This window comes from Ovis aries, chromosome X (assembly GCF_016772045.2).
Source record: "Ovis aries strain OAR_USU_Benz2616 breed Rambouillet chromosome X, ARS-UI_Ramb_v3.0, whole genome shotgun sequence".
Classification (NCBI taxonomy): Eukaryota; Metazoa; Chordata; class Mammalia; order Artiodactyla; family Bovidae; genus Ovis; species Ovis aries.
Window position 1 is genome coordinate 16932994 of NC_056080.1, and position 22635 is coordinate 16955628.

Here is a 22635-nt window from a genome sequence, read left to right on the forward strand (position 1 = left end):
GATTGACATCGAATTTAAAATTTGAATTGGATGACATTTTAGAGATTTGCCTTTAATTTCTCCTTAATCAAGCATTTCACTCTGCCCAGGCTATATTTAGAAATTTTAAAATGATTGAGTGTATTGAGCCTTTGGGGATTCCTGACTCTCAGTTGGATTATGCTTTCTTAGTGTCCAGTGGTATTCGGCATGTTATGTTAATCCATATTTAAACTAGGGTGACCTCACATCCCGATTTGCCTGGGACAGTCCTGGTTTACACCTGTTGTCCCAGTAGAATTATTAATAGCATCCTCCGCCACTCTCAGTAGTGTCCTGGTTTGGAAGATTAAATTCTATCATCACCCTAATTTTGGCTCCTAAAAACTTTCAAGAATATACCAGACTTTCTTAATTGTTTCAATTTATAGTTATTTTACACAATTTCGAGACCCTTTCTTCTTTCTGTCCCATTTTTAGCATCCTTTGAACTTTAGATGGCTCCTGACAGAACCCGAAAGCCAATGGTGAGACAAAGAGGACTGCATCACACAAAGAAAACTATTGTTCATTAATAACACATATTAAATAATTAGCGTCCTTTGCTAATTAGTAATATTTTAATTATTCTGGTTGCATTTCTATTAATCAGCTATATGATTAATTCAATTGCATTATTAAGTATTTAATGAGTGCTAATGGTTTGATAGCACATACCTTCATAGCCAAAGAGAAGTAAAAACAAGAAGCCTTCTATCTTGCGTGGCATTCTCCCCTTGTCCTTGGCTGCTGCTCTTCCTTATCAAAGTGGAGAGCTTTCCTAGGAACAGAAGCTTAACTTGAGCACTGGCCTCATTAAGCATCTTATTCCATTTAGTTCTTAGGGCTTTGGCTGAGCCCCGCTAAATTAACCCACATAGTTACCTACCTCAACAAGTCTCAGAGAGGAAGCTAATGTCAACTGAGGTCAGTTTAGCAAAGGAAGATACTACTGGCTTTATTCTATGTTTAAATGTAAGTGAAGCAGAGGAGGAAAATAGAAACTAGCATCAGAAGACCCAGGTCTTAATCCTTTCTCTGCCATCATCTTCTAGGGCGTGACCTTGAGCAATTTCCTGCCAAGTAAGAACTAACTTCTTGAATTCTATGAAAATGACATGGATTCCCCTCTCAGAAAGCAAGTTGGCATCATGTTTATGCCTATTTACTCAGGAAAACAGTAATTGGGAGGGTGGTCAGTTACAGACAAAGATTTACGTTGCTGTGTTGTTATAATAAGACAAAATTGGAAACAATCTACATGGTCATCAAGGTGGGGATTCAGAACACCAAGCAGGGTTAAGAGCACAGATTCCCAAGACAGACTGGACTGGATGCAAATCCCAGCTCAACCAGTGGTAATGTGGCCTTGAGAAAGACAGGTAAGGTTTTTCTGTGCCTCGGTTTTCTCCTCTGGAAGATGGTGAAAATAATGCCTACTTCATAGCGTTTATAGGATTAGGCTACCCACTCCAGAAGGGATAGGCTACCCCCACTTCAGTATTCCTGGGCTTCCCTTGTGATTCAGCTGGTAAAGAATTCTACTTGCAATGCGGGAACCTGGGTTCGATCCCTGGATTGGGAAAATCCCCTGGAGAAGGGAACGGCTACCACTCCAATATTCTGGCCTGGTTGCAAAGAGTCGAACAAGACTGAGCGACTTTCATTTCACTTCACAGAGTTAGTTTGAGGCTTAAATGGGATTTTTAATATATATATATAATGTTTAACGTAGTTATTATTATTGTACAGCCATTAAGAATAAAGTTGACGGCGGGGGGGGGGGCGTGGGGGGGTGGGTAAGGGGAGTTGCTTAATGGATCAGAGTTTCATAAAAATTTGTGGAGATCTTTTTCACAACAATGTGACTATACTTAGCATTTCTGAAATATACACTTAAAAACAGTTTTGTTTTTTTTAAAAAAAGTTAATGAAGTGATTATAACAACAGGGACAATCGTGTTACACTCCTGAGTTAGAAATGGACACAAATTTACCCACTGTATGAACAAAAACAATGTGGAAAAAATGCAGAGAAAAATACTGAGTTTCCCCTTCCCTTTTTATTTCTTGGCCACCATTATTCCACATCAACGCCCCAGGGTCCCAGAGACCTTTGCTTCATTCCTCTTGTAGAAGATGAAAAAGGTCAATATTAAAAAGATAACAATAAGCCCCCCCCACCCCCTCAAAAGCGATGAATTAATACAGAGGAACAAAAAGGAACCAGAGTAATGTTCAATCATTCAGCTGGCATTTTGGGGGTGTCCACAAGCCTGACGCTTACTCTATACTATGCATGGCTTCTTCATACTTTTTATTTTATTCTTCATTAAACAGATGACGGTCTATTTAAAGTCTATTCAACAAACCCTACTGCAGCACTACAAAGAAAAGGACTATTTTTTTCCCCTCTGCTCTGTATTTTAGAATTTAATGGGAAAAAATTTAGTAGTAGAAATAATAATAATAAACCTTAATAATAGAACTGCAGTCAAAGCACTTCTATACTATATTTTAGTTGGAGACTCTGTGGGGGCGGGCTGCCCTGGTTTGTAGGGGAAGGGCGGCGCCGGGTGATATTGGTTCCCACGAGCGCTGGATTTCCCTAGGTTGCCCCAGAGTACCGAAGGAGACGTGGGGGTAGGACCCGGGCGGAGCAGGGGCGCCGTCGGGACTACAACACGGCTAGATCCCTACTTTTGCAGTTTCCTAGGTCGGGCGAGGGCGTGGGGATGGAAGGAGGGTAACTGTCACAACGCTTCTGCGATAAAATCATGCCAGAAAGTAGAGAAAAATGAAAAAAATAAAAGTTTTAACAGAGAACGAAAAGCACCTCGTATTTTCTTTCCCATTGTTAAGGAATGAAAAAACAGCCTTCCTGGCTTGGTTCCACTGGGGCTCGAACCCAGGACCTTCTGCGTGTAAAGCAGACGTGATAACCACTACACTACGGAACCTTTACGCAAGATGCTCGCGTCGTTACTTTATTCATAGTGTCACAAGGGAAGCAGAGCCTCTGCTGAAACCCCGCCCCTACGCCGTAACTCCGCCCCCACCGTGGCCCCGCGCCGCCTGCGGGATTTGGTGTTCGCGGCCGGGCGCAGGGGCTCCCGGCTCCGGGCTCCGGGCTCCGGGCTCCGGGCTCCGGCTCCGACGTCTGGAGCGCTTGCCCTCCGTGTCCTCTGGGTTTTTCGCCCTTGAGACCCAGGGAGGCCGAGGCGAGAGGTTACCCTCCTGGTGAGAGCGCCGCGCCACTAGTCAACCGTCCCTAAAATTTCCCGCAGCCGCGGCGTTCGCGAGATCCGCTCGGGGGGCGGAAGCGGACAGTTCCCGCGGTGCGGCCCCTTCTAGTAGATTCCCTCAGCCTGTGACGGACTCGCACTTCCCCACTTTCCCCACGGGCACACTGAGCCGCTTCCGTCAGTACAGGAAGCCTTGAGTCTGGAGCAGGGCGCACAGGAGCACCAGGCGGAGGCAAAGATTCGGGCAGCGAGGGGCTGCGGGGGTGGGGTGTCCCAGGGCGGGGGGTCATTTTTATATTGATCTTCCTTTTGTCAGGTGTGGAAAAGGCAGCTGGTCAGTCGGCCTCTTGCCCTAGGATACAGGCTCCTAATGCTCCCCAGACCTTTTCCACTACATCCTTCCCCTCCTGAAGCCCCAGGTGCTTTTGTTTGAGCTTATTTGGGGGAGGGGCCGGGGCAGTAGAGACCAGCCGCCCCTTATGCCTGGGGGGGCGGCGGGGTGAGGCAGGACCGGCCCCAAGACTTGAGGGGCCCAATGCAAAAGGAAAATATCAGGTTCCTTGATCTTAAGTTACTAAGAATTCCAAAATCATGACAGGAGAGCATTAAACCCAGCGTGGCCCGAGGGAGTGCAGCCCATGAGCCTGCTGCTGTGCCTCCAGAATTGTGGTCCCCAAGAAGTGCTGGGATCATCCATTATGAAGGGCGTGTGTGTGCTCTTTTTTCCTGGTTTTCATTGTCGGTTTCGTTCGTTTTCTCCAGTGCTTCTGGATGGATCTTCCTTACCATCCTAGGATTGCTCACCATCCTCAAGCTTGAAAACCCACTTAAAACCATTTGAGGGGCGTCTTTAAGTGGTGAGTTGGACATGGCTGAAGGCTATGACTGTCCTCTTCCCAGGCATCTTCCTCTGAGGCTGGCAGAATAATGGAGAAACGATACTGATTGTATGAAAGCATCCCCTTCGGCCAACTCCTGTCTTCCTGGGAAGGCCCCCTGGAAGAAACAGGTGGGTGGAAGGTGCACTAATCTGAGGGTGGTTATCTGGATTCTAATGCTGCCTTGGCTACTTACTAGCTGTCTTGAATGTCAGTTCACCTCCCAAGCCTCTGTATCCGCCTTTGTGAAATGTGTGGGTTGAACTAGACACCCTTACTTTCCCCTCTGGGTCTAAATGTTATCTCTACTTTCCAGGTTGGGAAAATGGAGGCGCTTATCTGGCCTGTTAAGTTTTTCCACAGGAGTAGTTAAGGGCGGGGTTAGGTTCTTTAGTACCAGGTTTTCTGTATCCTAATTAGCTCCCTGTAATGTTTACATGGGCCCCTTCCAGAATGCCTTTTTGTTGATACATTTCCAGAGGCCTCTTGAGCACTTAACACTGAGAGTGTGAGCCATGGGATGACTATGAGTGGACAGCCACTAGCCAGAGGATGAATTCATGGAAAGTCTGTGTTTCTTGCCAGTGAGCCATAATGACGATGCCTAATAATCGGTATATTTCACCTGTTTCCAAACCCTTGTCAGTTGAAAACAAGGCTGCCAAGAATTAGGCCTAAATTGGACCCGCCAGGTGTGTTTTGGTTTGTCTCTATGGAATGCTTTGCCCTTTCTTGGGCTTCCTGTCTGCCCTTGCTCTAAGGGTTGGTTTGCCACTTGCAGGCTTTGGCCGGGTTCCCACACATAGAAAAGAGGCTGGTGCACCTCTGATGCACGCGACATAGGATTCTGCCTTTAGTGAAAAGGAAGGAGACTTCTGTTACACTCCCCAGCTGCCTTCAAGGTGTATTCACAGCCTCTGTTATTAGTAAAGTGCTGTATGGTTTACAAAGCATTTTCACATCCATTCCTATGAGGTAGCCATGATAACTACTACTATCTCCATTTTTCAGCTGAAGAGTTCCAGTGCTTTGCCGAGACCATTCTGCTGGTGAGTGGCAGGGCGGGGCTCATACTCACTTTTCTGATAGCCATGTGATTTGGGGAGGTCCTTATTCCTAAAGGCTACATGTTGTTTGTATTAAGAGTGCCATTGGTCTCTTATAATATCTTGTCTTTTATAATCTGTTTCAACTGGAAGATAATTGCTTTACAATGCTGTGTTGGTTTCTGCTATACAACAGCGAGAATCAGCTAGAAGTTTATATATGTCCTGTTTCTTTTGTGCCTTCCTGCCACCCTCTTTTGTAATTTTTTAAATGAAAACCTCAAAAGCTGGAACCAATAGCCTGTAGCCAATCACTGTTGATGACTTTCACCTTGACACTACTAGCGTCACGGCTAGTGCCACAGCTGGCCACAATTTCACCTTGCACTTCAGTCTATGCAGTTCGATTTGTGAGGCCTGTCACCCCCAGGTCTGCCCATAATAGCTGAACAACTACCAGAGAAATAGATACACTAGCAAATAAAGATGGGAAGTCTCTTTAAACTTTTTGAGTCCTCTGATTTCTCAGAAATTTGGTATGGTTTCCCCAGCATTAGGCCTCGCTGATGGAGGGTGACTCAACCAAGGAAACCACGGCTCCAAACATTGAGCTGACTTAGGAAGCTCCACTGACCTGATTTCATTTAAACATGATTGTATTCCTTCAGTGTTTTTTCAAGTATTCACTAAGGAAAAGGAGTGGTTACCTTAGTATGGCAGAGTTCCCCTTATTTTTCCCTTTTTAAAGCTCATCAAGACATTTGAAACTAGTCTGTTGGAATGGGTGTTTTTTTTAAAACAAATTTGTTTATTTTGTTTTTGGCACTGCTGGGTCTTTGTTGCCGCGCGGGCTTTTCTCTGGTTGCAGAGAGCAGGGGCTACTCTTGGATGCTGTGCAAGGGCTTCTCATTGTGGTGGCTTCTCTTGTTGCGGAGTATGGGCTCTAGGGCACGTGGGCTCAGTAGTTGTGGCTCCCCGGCTCTAGAGAACAGGCTGAGTAGTTGTGGCGCATGGGCTTAGTTGCTCTCCAGCATGTGGGATCCTCCCAACGTAGGGATCACACCCATGTCTCCTGTATTGGCAGGCGGATTCTTTGCCACTGAGCCACCAGGGAAGCCCTGGAATAGGTATTTGTTACTTTTTGCCCACCTACCTTTTCACAGTCGCTTACGTCACTCTGTCTTCTCACCCAGTTCAAGTTCTGTGGTTTTTATCACTCCTTTGCCTCTTGGTTGCTTGTCTTTGTTGGCAGAACCAGTTTGTTAAATCCAGCTCCTTCCCAACTCCACCTCTGAATATGGCCCCAGGAGGAATACACCTTCAGGCCTACTGATTTCACATTAAATTCTTGACAAAGTACCTCAGTGTGTTCTTAATGCAGCCCAGAATTATGTCTGCTTTCCCTGTTCATTTGTTTTCCACCTCACCTAGAGGACAGGTTCTTGTCTTCTCTCCCTAAATTTCCTGTACCTCCTGCCTCAACCTCACCTACAACTGATAACCTTGCTTCCTTATTTCCATGAAAAAAAATGGAAGCAACCTGAAGAGGGGTAGTACCCCTCACATCTGCTCACTTGCCTGCATTTGTGCCCTTTTAGCTCTAGACCTGGCCCTGCCTCTAGATTAGGGCTTTCTGACCACAGCCCCGTTGACATTTGGAACTGGGGAACTCTGTTGTGGGGGAGCTGTCCTGTGTAATGTGAGACGTTTCACAGCATCCCCGGCCTCTACTCACTAGATGCCGATAGCACCATTCCCCAAGTTGTTAGAACCCAAAATGTTCCCTGGGGGCTGTTTGGAGCTGTCTGGAGAGGCTCTGGGCTCTCATGACTGGGGTGGTGGGGCTAGTGTGCTGCTAGCATCAGTGTGTAGAGAGGAGAGATGCAGTGAACCATTCTACAATGCACAGGACAGCCCCCAGCACAAGAAATATCTGTGGCCCCCAAGTCACTAGTGCCCTGGTTGAGAACTCCTGCCCTAGAGGACTTGTCTGCATTCCTGTCGACACCCAACCACCTGCTGTTGTCTATTCAAGGAAAGTACCCTACCACCTCCCTTCTTTCTCCTTCATTATTATTTACTTTCTCTCTATTGGATCATTCCTGTCAGCATACAAACATGCTCTAATTTTTCTCATTCTTAAAAATCATCTCTTAATCTCATTTCCACCTCAGCTACTCCCATTTCTCTGCTTTCTTTTATAGAAAAAAGAAAAACTCTTAGAAAATATGTCCCTAGGTGCTCTCTCCAGTACCTCTTCTCCTTGTGGACGCGCTTACCCCTCCCAGCTTTTTTTTTGTTTGGTTTTTGTCCTCCCAGCTTTTAGGATGCCACTCTCCTGATTTTGTTTCTTACCTCACTGGTCACCCCTTCTCAGTCTACCTTTGCTAGATCTCATCTCTTAGACTTCTAAACATGGGTGTTCCACAGGCCTCAGTTTGTGGATGTTTCTATTCATTATCACCACTCTGGTGATCTCATTTAATCTAATGACTTTAAATATGGTCGATAACCTAGATGACTTTCAAATTTATGTCTCTAGTCCAGACTTTTCTTTCAAACTCCCAGTCTTCCTGCAAAACATGTCCATTTGGATGTCTAATAGGTATTTCAGTCCTGTTCTGCCTGTGTCTTCTCCTTTCTTAGTCTTCCTTATCTTCCTTGTCTCAGATAAGGGCAACCTCATCTTTCTACATTTTTCTTTCTACATTTAGGGCTAAAATGTACATTTTACATTTTTCTACAAAATTGTACATCTTTCTACATTTAGGCCTAAAATGGAGAGAAAAATGGAAGAAATCATACTTGATTCTTTTTCCCCTCTCACACTTCAAATTTAATCTCACTTGCAAATCCTTTTGTCTATACCATCAAGATCTATCTAGAATCTAATCACTTTCTACCATCTGCCCTGCTACCATACAAATCAAAGTCACCATCATTTTTGTCTGGATCATTGCCAAGAACCTCATATTCTGGCCTCCCAGCTTCTGCTCTTTTCTCCCTACAGACTATTCTTCACACAGTAACCAGAGTGATCTTTTTTATTTTTATTTTTTTAAAGTCCTACTTGCTGGGCATCTTCTCTCAGGCCTTGTCACCTAGGGATTTTTTAAAAAACTTTATTTATTTTTGGCTGTGCTGGGTCTTCATTGCTGCGTGGGCTTTTCTCTAGTTTCAGCAAGTGGGATCTACTCTCTGGTTTGTGGGCTTTTCATTGTGGTGGCTTCTCTTGTTGTGGAGCATGGGCTCTAGGGCACTCAGGCTTCAGTAGTTGTGGTTTTCTGCTTTAGAGCATGGGCTTAGTAGTTGTGCAAGGGCTTAGTTGTTCCTTGACATGTGGGATCTTCCCAGACCAGGGTTGAACACATGTCTCCTGCATTGGCAGGTGGATTCTTCATCACTGAGCCACCAGAGTGATCCTTTCAAGACCTAAGTTAGATCATGTCACTTTTCTGTTCAAAACACTTCAATAGCTCCCCACCTTAACTCGAATGGAAGCCAGAGACTTACACTGACTTGCAAGGTACTACATGATCTGATCTTCCATTTATTACCCCTCTGATCATATATCCTGTTACATTGCCTTACAGGACCACACTTGGCTGCTTTGTTGTTTTTCAGTCACCAAGTCATATCTGAATCTTTTCAATCCCATAGACTGCAGCACACCAGGCTCCTCTGTCCTCCACTATTTCCTGGAGTTTGCTCAAGTTCATGTCCATTGAGTCAGTGATGCTGTTTAACCATCTCATTTACTTTCAGTCTTTCCCAGCTTCAGGGTTTTTTTCCAGTGAGTCAGCTCTTTGCTTCAGGTGGCCAAAATATTGGAGCTTAGGCATCAGTCCTTTTAATGAATATTCAGGGTTGATTTCCTTTAGGATCGACTGGTTTGATCTCCTTGCAGTCCAAGGGACTCTCAAGAGTCTTCTCCAGTACCACAGTTTGAAAGCATCAATTCTTCATCCCTCAGCCTTGTTTATGGTCCAAATGTCACAGGAAAAATCATAGCTTTGACTATATGGACCTTTGTTGGAAAGTGATGTCTACTTTTTAATACGCTGTTTAGATTTGTCATAGCTTTCCTTCCAAGGAGCAAGTGTCCTTTTTTTAAAATTTGTTTTTAATTGGAAGATAATTGCTTTGCAATATTGTGGTTTTTCTGCCATACATCAGCATGAATCGGTCATAGGTATACATATGTCCCCTCCCTTTTAAACCTCTCTTCCCATCCCACCCTTCTAGGCTGTCACAGAGCACTGGCTTTAGGTTCCTGTATCATACAGCACATTCCCATTGGCTGTCTGTTTTGCGTATGGTATGTATATGTTTCAGTGCTATTCTCTCAAATTGTTCCACCCGCTCCTTCCCCTGCTGTGTCCAAAAGTCTGTCCTTTATGTCTACGTCTCCTTAGCTCCCCTGTGAATAGGATCATCAGTATCATTTTTCTAGATTCCATATATATATGTTTTTTAAATTAAGTTATTTTAATTGGAGGATAATTGCTTTTCAATACTGTGATGGGTTCTGCCATACATCAATATGAATCCTCCATAGGCATGCATGTGTTCCCTCCCTCCTAAATACCCCTCTCACCTCCTTCCCTACCCCATCGCTCCAGGTTGTCACATAGTACTGGCTTTGGCTTTCCTGCATCATATATCAAACTCCCACCGGCTATCTATTTTACATATGGTAATGTGTATGTTTCAATTCTATTCTCTCAAATCATCCCACCCTCTCCTCCCACTGAGTCCAAAAGTCTGTTCTTTCTGTGTCTCCTTTGCTGCCTTGCATGTAGGATCATCAGTACCACCTTTTAGATTCCACATATATGTGTTAGTATATGATATTTGTCTTTCTCTTTCTAACTTACTTCGCTATGTATAATAGGCTTGAGATTCATCCACCTCGTTAGAACTGACACAAATGCATTCCTTTTTGTAGCTGAGTAATATTCCATTGTATATATGTACCACAACTTCCTTATCCATTCATCTGCTGGTGGACATCTAGGTGGCTTCCATGTCTTGGCTATTATAAATAGTACTGCAGTGAACATTGGGGTACATGTATCCCTTTCAGTTCTGGTTTCCTCAGGATATATGCTCAATAGCAGGATTGCTGGGTCATATTATAGTTTTATTTGTAGTTTTTTAAGGAATCTCCATACATAGTGGCAGTATCAGTTTGCATTCCCACCAACAAGAGGGTCCACTTTTTCCATATCCTCTCTAGCATGTATTGTCTGTGGACTTTTTGATGATAGCCATTCCAAAAAGTGTGAGATGATACCTCATTGTAGCTTTGATTTGCATTTCTTTAATAATGAGTGATTACCAGCATCTTTTCATGCATTTGTTAGCCATCTATATATTTTCTTTGGAGAAATATCTGTTTAGGTCTTCGGCCCACTTTTTGATTGGGTTGGTTGTTTTTCTGGTATTGAGCTGCATGAACTTGTATCTTTTAGAGATTAATTCTTTGTCAGTTGTTTCATTTGCTGTTATCTTCTCCCATTCTGAGGGTTGTCTTTTCACCTTATAGTTTCCTTCGTTGTGCAAAAATTTTTAAGTTTAATTAGGTCCCATTTGTTTGTTTTTATTTCCATTACTCTAGGAGGTGGGTCATAGAGGATCTTGTGATTTATGTCAAAGAGTGTTCTGCCTATGTTTTCCTCTAAGAATTTTATAGTTTCTGGTCTTACATTTAGGTCTTAAATCCATTTTGAGTTTATTTTTGTGTATTGTGTTAGGAAGTATGCTAATTTCATTCTTTTACACATAGCTGACCAGTTTTCCCAGCACCACTTATTGAACAGATTGTCTTTTCTCCATTGTGTATTTTTGCCTCCTTTGTCAGAGATAAGGTGCCCATAGGTGTGTGGATTTATCTCCAGGCTTTCTATATTGTTCCATTGATATATATTTCTGTTTTTGTGTCAGTACCATACTATCTTAATGATTGTAGCTTTGTAGTATAGTCTGAAGTCAGGAAGGTTGATTCCTCCATCTCCATTTTTTTTTTCCTTAAGATTGCTTTAGCTATTCGGTGTCTTTTATGTTTCCATATGAATTATGAAATTATTTTTTCTAGTTCTTTGAAAAATACCATTGGTAATTTGATAGAGATTGCATTGAATCTGTAGATTGTTTTGGGTAGTATAATCATTTTCACAATATTGACTTTTCCTATCCAAACATGGTGTATCTCTCCATCTGTTTGTGTTGTCTTTGATTTCTTTCATCAGTGTCTTATAAATTTCTGCATACAAGTCTTTTGTTTTTCTAGGTAAATTTATTCCTAAGTGTTTTATTCTTTTGTTTGCAGTGATAAATGAGATTGTCTCCTTAATTTCTCTTTCTGATTTCTCATTGTTAGTGTATAGGAATGCTAGGGATTTCTGTGTATTAATTTTTTATCCTGCAACTTTACTATATTCATTGATTAGCTCCAGCAATTTTCTCGTGGCATCTTTAGGGTTTTCTATGTAAAGAATTCATGTCATCTGCAAATAGTTTTACTTCTTTTTCAATCTGGATTCCTTTTATTTCTTTTTCTTCTCTGATTGCTATGGCTAGGACTTCCAAAACTGTGTTGAATAGTAGTGGTGAGAGTGGGCACCCTTGTCTTGTTCCTGATCTTAGGGGAAATGCTTTCAGTTTTTCACCATTGAGGATAATGTTTGCTGTGGTTTGTTGTATGTGGCCTTTATTATGTTGAGGTATGTTCCTTCTGTGCCTACTTTCTGGAGAGTTTTTTTTTTTAATCACAAATGGCTATTGAATTTTGTCAGAAACTTTCTCTGTATCTATTGAGATGATCATATGGTTTTTATCTTTTAATTTGTTAATATGGTGTATCAAATTGATTGGTGCAGTTCAGTTCAGTCGCTCATTCATGTCCAACTCTTTGCGACCCCATGAACCTCAGCATACTAGGCCTCCCTGTCCATCACTGACTCCTGGAGTTCACCCAAACCCATGTCCATCGAGTTGGTGATGCCATCCAACCATCTCATCTTCTGTCATGTCCTTCTCCTCCTGCCCCCAACCTTTCCCAGCATCAGTGTCTTTTCCAATGAGTCAACTCTTCGCATCAGGTGGCCAAAGTATTGGAGTTTCAGCTTCAACATTAGTCCTACCAATGAACACCCAGGACTGATCTCCTTTAGGATGGACTGGTTGGATCTTGCAGTCCAAGGGACTCTCAAGAGTCTTGTCCAACACCACAGTTCAAAAGCATCAGTTCTTCGACACTCAGCTTTCTTCACAGTCCAACTCTCACATCCATACATGACCACTGGAAAAACCATAGCCTTGACTAGACAGACCTTTGTTGGCAAAATCATGTCTCTGCTTTTGAATATGCTATCTAGGTTGGTCATAACTTTCCTTCCAAGGAGTAAGCGTCTTTTAATTTCATGGCTGCAGTCACCATCTGCAGTGATTTTGGAGACTGTTCATGAACAGTATGAACAGTATGATTGGTGCAAGCATCTTTTAATTTCATGGCTGCAGTCCCCATCTGCAGTGATTTTGGAGACCAAGAAAATAAAATCTGTCATTGCTTCCACTTTTTCTCCATTTGCCATGAGGTGATGGGACCAGATGCCATGATCTTAGTTTTTTGAATGTTTTGTTTCAAGCCAGCTTTCTCACTCTCCTTTTTGACCTTCCTCAAGAGGTTCTTTTGTTCCCCTTCATTTTGTAGCATTAGAGTGGTATCATCTGCATATCTAAGGTTGTTGATATTTCTCCCAGTAGTCTTGATTCCAGCTTGTGAATCATCCAGCCTGGCATTTCACATAATGTACTCTGCGTAAAAGTTAAATAAACAAGGTGGCAGTATCCAGCCTTGTTGTACTTCTTTCTCAATTTTGAACCAGTCCTTTATTCCATGTCCTTTTCTAACTATCGCTTCTTGACCTGCATACAGGTTTTTCAGGAGACGAGTAAGGTGGTAGGTTATTCCCATCTGTTTAAGAATCTTCCATTGTTTGTTGTGATCCACACAGTCACAAGCTTTAGTGTAGTCAATTAAGCAGCTGCTGCTGCTGCTGCTAAGTCGCATCAGTCATGTCCGACTCTGTGCAACCCCATAGATGGAAGCCCACCAGGCTCCTCTCTCCCTGGGATTCTCCAGGCAAGAATACTGGAGTGGGTTGCCATTTCCTTCTCCAATGCATGCATGCATGCATGCATGCTAAGTTGCTTCAGTCGTGTCCGACTCTGTGTGACCCCATAGACGGCAGCCCACCAGGCTTCTCTGTCCCTGGGATTCTCTAGGCAAGAATACTGGAAATGGTTGCCATTTCCTTCTCCACAATTAAGCAGAAGCAGATGTTTTTCTGGAATTCCCTTGCTTTCTCCATGACCCAGTGAAGGTTGGCAGTTTGGTGTCTGATACCTTTGCCTTTTCTAAATCCACCTTGAACATCTGGAATTTCTCGGTTCGCATATTGCTGAAGCCTAGCTTAAAGGATTTCGAGTATAACCTTGCTAGCATGTGAAGTGAGCGCAGTTGTATGGTACTTTTAACATTCTTTGGCATTACCCTTCTTAGGGATTGGAATGAACACTGACCTTTTTCCAGTCCTGTGGCCACTGTTTTCCAAATTTGCTGGCATATTGAGTCCAACACTTTAACAGCCTCATCTTTTAGGATTTTAAATAGCTCAGTTGGAATTACGTCACCTCTCCTAGCTTTGTTCTTAGTAATGCTTCCTAAGGCCCACTTGACTTCACACTCCAGAATGTTTGGCTCTAGGTGAGCTAACGCACCGGACCATATTTATCTTAGTCAATAAGACCTTTTTTGTGTAGTTCTTCTGTGTATTCTTGCCACCTCTTTTTAAAAAAAAAAAAATTTATTTATTTGACTGCTTAGTTGTGGCATGAAAACTCTTAGTTGTGGCACGTGGGATCTAGTTTTCTGACCAGAGATCAAACTGAGGCCCCCTGCATTGGGAGTTCAAAGTCATAGCTGCTGGACCACCAGGGAAGTCCCTTGCCACCTCTTCTTCTGCTTCTGTTAGGTCCTTACTGTTTCTGTGCTGTTTTATGCCCATCCTTACAAGAAATGTTCCCTTGACATCTCCAATTTTCTTGAGATCTTTAGTCTTTCTCATACTATTATTTTCCTCTGTTTCTTTGCACTTTTCATTTAAGAAGGCCTTCTTGTCTCTCCTTGCTATTCTGTGGAACTCTGCATGCAGTTGGGTATATCTTTCCCTTTCTCCCTTGTTTTTTGCTTCTTTTCTTTCCTTAGCTATTTGTAAAGCCTCCTCAGACAACCACTTTGCCTTCTTGCAGTTTCTATTTCTTTGGCATAGTTTTGGTTATTGCCACCTCTGTCCACAGTTCTTTAGGCACTCTGTCTACTAGATCTAATCTCTTGGGTCTGTTTGTCACTTCCACTGTAAGGGATTTGACTTAGGTCATACCTGAATGGCTTAGTGGTTTTCACAACTTTCTTCAATTTAAGCCTGAATTTTGCAGTAAGGAGTTCATGATCTGAGCCACTGTCAGCTCTAGGTCTTGATTTTACTGACTGTATAGAGCTTCTCTGTCTGCAAAGAATATGATCAACCTGATTTTAGTATTGATCATCTGGTGGTGTCCATGTGCAGTCATCTGTTGTGTTGTTGGAAAAGGGTGTTTGCTATGACCGGTGTGTTCTTTTGGCAAAACTCTGTTAGCCTTTGTCCTGCTTCATTTTGTACTCCAAGGCCAAACTTGCCTGTTACTCCGTATATCTCTTAACTTCCTACTTTTTCATTCCAGTCTCCTGTGATGAAAAGGATATCTTTTTGGGGTGTTAATTCTAGAAGGTGTTGTAGGTCTTCATAGAACTGGTCAACTTCAGCTTCTCTGGCATCAGTGGTTGGGGTATAGACTTGGATTACTGTGGTATTGAATGGTTTGCCTTGGAAACAAACTGAGATCATGGTGTCGTTTTTGAGATTGCACCCAAGTACTGCATTTAGGACTCTTTTTGTTGACTATGAGGGCTACTCCGTTTCTTCTAAGGGATTCTAGCCCAGCAGTAGATTTACATTCTCATTCCTGTCCATCTGAGTTCACTGATTCCTAAGATATTGATATTAATTCTTGCCATTTCCTGCTTGACCATGTCCTATGCACCTTGATTCATGAACCTAACATTCCAGGTTCCTATGCAGTATTGTTCTTTACAGCATCAAACTTTACTTTCACCACCAGACACATCCACAACTGACCATCGTTTCTGCTTTTGCCTAGCCATTTCATTCTTGCTGAATCTATTAGTAGTTGCTTGCTGGTCTTTCCCGGTAGCATATTGGACACTTTACTATGGGAGAGGCATGCATCTTGTGGTGTCATATTGTTCTGCTTTTTCATACTGTCCATGGGCTTCTCCAGGCAAGAATACTGGAGTGGTTTGCCATTTCCTCCTCCTCTGGACCACATTTTGCCAGAACTCTTCACTATGACCCTTCCTTCTTGGGTGGCCCTGCATGGCATAGCTCATAGCTTTACCGAGTTACACAAGCTCCTTTGCCATGACAAGGCTATGATCCAAGATCCAGGGTCTTGCCTGCTTACTATTCCTCAAACACAGTAGGCCTTTTCTGCCTCAGGGCCTTTGCCCATGCTATTCTCGCAGCCTTTACTGCTGTTTATCTGTGTCACCGCATTGCTCTCTCACCTTGCTCAGGTATTTGCCCAAATACCTTCTCAGCAATCCTCCCCTGACTGCCCTGTTTAAAATTGCTATTTTCCTTTCCCTTCACCCTGGAAACTCAATATCCCCCTTTCCTGCTTTATTTTTCTCCACACTGCACCACCATGTAATTTTCTAGATATTTATTTGTTTCTAAATATTTTCTGCCCCTTATCATTCTCAATCAGAAAGTTCTGTGAGGGCATGGATTTGGTTTTGTTCACTGTTATAGTCTGTGGAATCTAAGTAGGACCTGTTACATAGTAACCATTCCATAAAAATATCTTGAATGGAGCTGTTCAAGATTGGAGATGACTCATGCTAGGTCAGTCAGTCCCAGTCAGAGCTTATTCTGGGCCTTTTGTGTGAATTCCTGAGAGGAGACATTTCCTTGTTCACCCTGGACTCAGTGTCAGATAATCCAGAGGCTGGGGATTCTGTTGCCATCTGACTATTGCATGATATCACACGGGCTCTGAGTTGCCTACAGCAGAAGCTTCTTGCCCCAGATATTTACTGCTCTTCCCAGGTGGGATTTCTACACCATTGCCCCACGGATAGGTTTGACCGAGTGACTTATTTTCAGCAGTTGGATGTGGGCACAAGTGATGTGCCTCACTTCCCAGCAGAGGTGTGAAGGTCAGCCTGTGGGGTGCTGCTTTGATATTTCCCCTTTGTTATGAGTATAGCAATGCCCCAGAGAGAGGTTGGCCCAAGTCTTAGAGGAAAGATCACATGTTACTGAACTGCAGCCAGCCTGCGCAAAACAGGAGTGAAAAATAAACCTTGAGAAGTGTAAACTACTGAGATTTAGGGTATAACATCATCTAAGCTGATTCAACACTTCTCCTAGTTTAAGAACAAAATATTTATTAAAGGATATTTGGTGGCCCAGAGGCTCTCCGGGAAGGCTGGCTTTGGAGACTCTAAAGCCAGGAATAATGTCTGAATATCATTGCAGGGCTGTACCAGCAGAGAGACCTGCCCATGGCTGCCCCTTTTGAATACAGACTTAGAAACTCAAGCCCGTGATGGGGTCCAGCGTCTCTGGCACTGCTGTCTCTGCAAACTAACTTTGGCGGATGACGGCTTTCATAATCCCTTGACTCCTTCTGCTGCTCTTTTCTAAATTGAGGTCTCTGGCAGAGCCTAGGTTACACACCTGTGCTCTGCTATAAAAGAGGCTGGGAGAGCAAATTTCTTGTTTCTCGAGGATTCAAATGTGGAGAATTACTGAAACATAGGGAGGATGTTGAGAAGTTAATGTGGGTGATCACAAGGTTTGAGAGACACCAGTTTGAAGCCTGAGAATAGACCCAACAGTGAGGAATTGGAGGTGAGAAACAGAGTAACCAGGTACTGTCATTTAAGGCCTTGACCAAGTCAGGCCTTAGGTCTCCTCATTGACTCTCCGCTGTCAGAAGGGTGCGTTTCCAGTTTTGCTCAGGCCAGCAGGAGTTGGCCTTACTGACTCTTGCAACAGAAGGAGTCCTGATGACTCATGTCTAGAATGGATGGGCATCACCACAGTGGCTGGCAGTGCCTTCTTGGCTCAGACACTGGGAAGTTTTGTTGCCTTAGGTTCTGAGGAAATGAGGACAGAGGCTGATGGTCATGGGAATGGCTGCTCTGACAGCTCAGGGTTTTGGTTTTCTGGCCTGGAGAGCCGTCAGTTCTCAGATGCGGCAGGCCACTTGTCCCCGCTGATGACAGTAACCAGGATGGGTGAGGCTACAGAGTGGCCAACACATCTACGGCAGATACTGCTAGTTGCTTATTCAATATTCATTCTTCTTTTCGTCAGTAATAAAAATAAACATTTGTAGAATGCTTGCTATGTTAGAGACTGTTCAGACTCTTTACCCATATTAACTTATTTAATCCTCCCAAGAAACCTGTGAGAAAGGTACTGTTACTATGGTTAGTTTACAGAAGAGAAAACTGAGTCACAGAATAATTATGTAACTAAGTCACAAAGCTAAGTAAATAAAGGAGTAGGGTTTTACATCCAGGTCATCTGGCTCCATTATCTGTATTTAACCTGTACACCACACTTCCTGATTTTGTTTGACTCGGGAATGTGTCCAACTAGGATTGATTGCCTTGGTTCCCTTACAGTTAGAAGAGACTGTATGATGTAATTCTGGCCAATGACTTGTATAGAAGTAGGTGGGCTTCCAAAACCATTTCTTTAAAAGGAGGTTGACTCAGTTGGTATGCCCCATTTTGCCCTTAGCTTCACTTTCTCCTCAGAATGTACATAAAATGCTGGAGGGAGAGCAGCCATTTTGTGATCATGAGCTGGCAATTGTGAAGAAGAAAGCTACACTGCTCAGCAGAAAGAAGGAAGGTACCCGGGTCCCAGCCCCGAATTTACTACTTCCAGACTCTTGATTACATTTGAAAAGTGAAATTACTAATTTTTAATGCTGCTATTTAGTGAGAGTTTCAGTTATATGAAGGAAAATACAATCCCCACTGATTCAGTATTTCCACATTTCTCTCCTATACCATTTTGACAGTGTATTTAATCTGCCCACCAGTTACTGAGGGACTGCTCCTCAGTGTCTCAGTTCCTTTGTTTATTGTCACATACCTGCAATATGTTTACGAATTCAGTGTTGGGTAGTGTGGAGGTTTTTTTTAAGTGTAGGACATGGCCCCATCTCAAGGAGTTTAGAGAACATTAATTAACCCAAAGGACTAATTTGTTTCAAGATGTTAATGGATGATAATAGCTTGATATGTTTTTCCTAACTTCGGATGTGACTGAATTTTTTATGTTATTGACTTTTAATTAGACTCTGTCTCTTCTCTCTTAAAGAGAAGGCAGGAGAGGGGACAGGGTGATACGCAAAAGCCTATCTATTAGGAAAGATGGCTTTGTGTGGTATTCCTCTCGACACCAGCTATATGTCATCTACAAAATCACCTGCAGTCACATTCAGTGCCCTTAGACTTGATAGATAGCCACTCAAGAGAGAAACAGATCAACTGAAAATACTTTGTCTCCCCCTCCCTTATTTCTACTATTCAAGATGCCTCCAGTTTCTAAAGTCACTCCCCTGGGACTGTGTAACTGAGCACAGAGCAGTTTGGCTACTCCCCAAATTGGCTACTCCTACAGAACCCTGCTTAAAAGGAAGTGACTGATAGTGGCATCCAGCCAATGCTAATTGGTGACAGAAATGACATTTCCCTCTGATTCTCCCAAACTTACTGTCTTTAGATTTCTAAGTGGATTCAACTGTGCACATAATGGGACTTGCCTATAAGCTTTCTTTATAGTTTGATGGGAAGATTTCAAGAGGGGTGGAGGTGTTAAATTAAGATCATCTTAGTGTTTTTGTTAGTGATTTTAAGTGTTTGTGACTTTTTGGGATACAATTAGGGTATAGTCTGAAGGCTATATATAATGACAAAACCAAGACCAATTAGTAGGTTGTTTAACGCAGTTAGAGGCTGTCTGCAGGCTAGCAGCTTTCCTTTGCTAAATCTTGTTAAAATGCAGTGGGTTCTATTTTGTGCAGAATGAGCAGGCTGCCATGACAACTGTCTGTGAATATTATTTCAATATTAGTCATAGGTTTACAGTGTTTGCCTTCGGGTCCAACGTTCATTCTAAAACCCAGATGCACATCTATTCTTAAAGGCGTTCTCCTGGACGTGTTTACAAAAAACAAAAACAAAACAGTTTCAACCAGCTGTTAATTTTTTTTTCCTCTTCTCAAAGAGAAATTTCAGTGAATTCACACAATTGAAAATTGTAGATTTTGTTGCTGTTCTTTTCTTTGGAAAAGGTGAGTTGGATATGAATTTTTATTGTGCTTGACTGTAGATTTGATTGAGTAGATTAAATAGGAGCCTGGAGATTACTCATATTGCCTGTCTTTAGTTACTTGCCCACCTGAACTCTCCCTTTTGCTGGGAGAAGAGGATGTGTGAGCTGCCTAGGCCTGTTTTGTGTGCCTAGCCCTGGGCAGTCATTGTTGCTTGGCAAGTGGGCTCATGCTGATTGAATTAAGCCAGTTCAATCTCACACTTAGAGTGGAGGGTGGTGTCAATCCCATGCAAACCACAGGGCTTAGTATAGGGACAGAATTGAGTTCAAAAAGGAAAATTGGGGTACTGTTGTAAGGAATCAAGGGGCAATATTTGTCGGCCACCTGGTTAGGCAACAGAATGCTGGGCAAATAATATTATTTTTTTGAATGCTAACTATAAGCCAGGCACTACTCAAAACTGCTTTACAAGTGTATTGGTTAGAGAATGTGTTTGGCTGCATGTGATGAGGTAAGTGAAATAACAGGGACTTAATGCAGAGGCGTTGGCTTTTACCTCAGGTGACATTAGGTCAGGAAATAAGCCACTTCACATAATTTGTGTCCCAGGCTCTCCTTCAGTCTTTCTGCATTATCATTCTCAGCATTAGCCTCTTGTCCTAATGCACTCAAAAGGGCTGCTTCTCCTCTAGGTATTATGTCATGCTTCCAGACACAGTGGGGGAAGGGTAAAAGCAAAGGGCTCCTGACAGCTAAGTCTTCTCTTTTTTTTAATCAGAAAAATGGCTTTTCTGGGAGGCTCAGCCACTAGATTTCTCCTTATATCTCATTGGCCAGAACAGAGTCACATGACCACCCCTAACCACTGGGGATCCTAGAAAATGACGTTTTGGTGGCTGGGCCCATTGCCATCAAAAGCAAAATTAGGGCTTTATTGGTATGGAAGAAAAGGAGAATAGATACTGGCTAGGCAACTATCCGTGGCTGCCACAATGTGTATGAACCCATGTATTCCTTATATCAACTCAGTGTGAGCAGTGCTATTACTATCTCAGTTTATAAGAAGCAGACATAGAGGTTGTGTAATTTTCCCAAGCTCACACACAACTGTTAAGTGGTGGCTGTATAAAATGACTCCAGGCAATCTGACTGTGAAATTGAAGTCTCTGATGCTCCTAAGCACATCCTGACCCACAGACCAGGCCACATTTCTTCTCCAGGATGTGTATACACTCAGGAAATGTAGGCCTCTCCTAGAAATGGTAGCGGATATGTGTTTAGCACTTTATAGTTTATGAAGGATTTTCCACTTAGATTTTTCCATTTAAATGTTATCCTCATTTTTAAAATGAGAAGACACTTGGAGAAGTAATAAACGTTTCCTAAGGTACCCGGCATGTATTAATAAGTGACAGAGCTGATATTTCCTTGAAATTGTGAGAATTTACTCCTGGTCCCCTTTCCTAACCCTCCTATTCTTCCATGTACAGAGACTTTTTTAAGTTTTAAAAATGACAGTACTTTCTCCAGACCCTATATTAACTTTATAGCCTTCTTAGGAAAAACAGTGTAGAGAAATCTTGAATCTGCCACTAGCTAGCTCATTTACCTAGTATCCGTTTCACATAACCACATCAGCAGGAGCATGGCATATGAGGCAGACATACCAGTTTAGTGGCGAGAAACAGAGGCCTAAGTGGGGAGGTATTTGTATCTCATGTAATATAAAATCCAGAGTTTTAATCGAAATGTGAGTATATTCATTACAAATAGCTCTTATCTCCCTGTTAAAGTAAGAGAGTCATTAAACATGTAAAATTTTCCTGTTCTTAGTTACATCAGGTTAATTTGAATACATATCCTTAAAACTGTTTTGTAAATCCGACTTATGAAATAAGAATAACAATCCACCTCATTAGGGCAAATTCGTGAGGTTTTAGTACATTACTGATACATCAATTTGCTTATGATTGTTATTTCTTTCATTCTTTCCAAATATTTGAAATCTTTAGTTTATGACATTGTTTCATTTATATATCACAACATTCTCATGTTCTGCTGATACTGAGTTGACCGTGAAAAACACAAAAGCATTGTAGAATATATTTGACTTTAAAAGTTGTGGAAGAGTGGGTTGAAAAAGAAACAGAGATTAAAAAAAAAAAAGCCATACTGTGTTACAGAATAGTGCCTCTCAAAGTACGCTTCAGCGTCCCTTGGGAATTCATTAGCACTCCAGATTCAGGAGCCAACTCCAGAGCTACTGAATCAGAACTTCTAGGGGCTGGGCCAGGCATCTGTGTTTTAACAGGGTCCCCAGGTTGTCTATAAGCATATCAGAGTTTGAGAAGCACTATTTTAGAGAGTTTTATGTAAATGAATAACTTTTGCCCTTTTGGGGATATTAATGAAAATACTAACTTCAGCTTTATTAAACTAAGACTTATTAAACCCTAGTTTTTCCTTTGAAAGTCCCTAAATCATAGAGTCCACGTATATACTCCAGAGTCTAAAACAGTGCCTGGCATACAGTAGGGGCTCAACAAATATTTGTTGGATGAATATATGAATAAAACCAAGACAAGAGTAAGTATTCTTAAACAAAATTCTCTAAAAACGTTTCCAAAGTCTCCACCATAAATTTGTAGTCATCTGAGGCAATACTAACAAATGTTTTGAAAAGAAAGCCATGGGTATTTCCTAGGCCTTGCTTTAGCTAATAGTTTCAATATTCCTTCAAGAAACCAACTGTTCTTTGTTCTCTATGTTCATGAAAACAAACATGGTTGACAGGGAGGTAATGGTTGGCAACAAGTAAGCTTGGAGAACGTGGAAGCTACCTTCCCAGTAAGCAGGAAGTGGTTCTCTCATCCAGGTTGTGTTGTTCACATTCCATTGGCAGGTACAGTCATACCTGCATTCATCATTATGGAGTTACCAAGACAACCTTAAGAGTCATTC

The 22635-nt window shown here is 42.3% G+C and overlaps 2 protein-coding genes and 1 non-coding gene across 39 annotated transcripts in view; 1 reads left to right on the forward strand and 2 right to left on the reverse strand.

Moving 5' to 3' along the window:
• The window catches only part of RS1 (retinoschisin 1), a 44343-nt gene extending 43470 nt beyond the window's left edge, over window positions 1-873 (reverse strand). The window contains exon 1 of one of the 2 annotated variants that reach the window (XM_060407649.1): window positions 697-873. In XM_060407649.1, coding sequence (XP_060263632.1) covers window positions 697-748 — 52 coding nt within the window. In that variant the 5' untranslated portion in view covers window positions 749-873. The remainder of the gene's footprint in view (window positions 1-696) is intronic. The other variant, XM_060407648.1, reaches the window with a different exon arrangement.
• A 2032-nt stretch (window positions 874-2905) lies between these two features.
• TRNAV-UAC (transfer RNA valine (anticodon UAC)) lies at window positions 2906-2978 on the reverse strand. Its single transcript has one exon. It is a non-coding gene; the product is annotated as a tRNA-Val (tRNA).
• A 110-nt stretch (window positions 2979-3088) lies between these two features.
• PPEF1 (protein phosphatase with EF-hand domain 1) overlaps window positions 3089-22635 on the forward strand; it is a 147627-nt gene continuing 128080 nt past the window's right edge. For 8 of the 36 annotated variants that reach the window (XM_060407651.1, XM_060407669.1, XM_060407675.1 and 5 more), the window contains exons 1-3: window positions 3444-3495; window positions 4026-4272; window positions 5153-5190. The gene's annotated coding sequence lies outside the window, so the exon portion shown is untranslated. Of the gene's footprint in view, window positions 3259-3443; window positions 3496-4025; window positions 4273-5152; window positions 5191-22635 lie in introns of those variants that run through there. The other 28 variants (XM_012106317.4, XM_042241753.1, XM_042241754.1 and 25 more) reach the window with 9 other exon arrangements.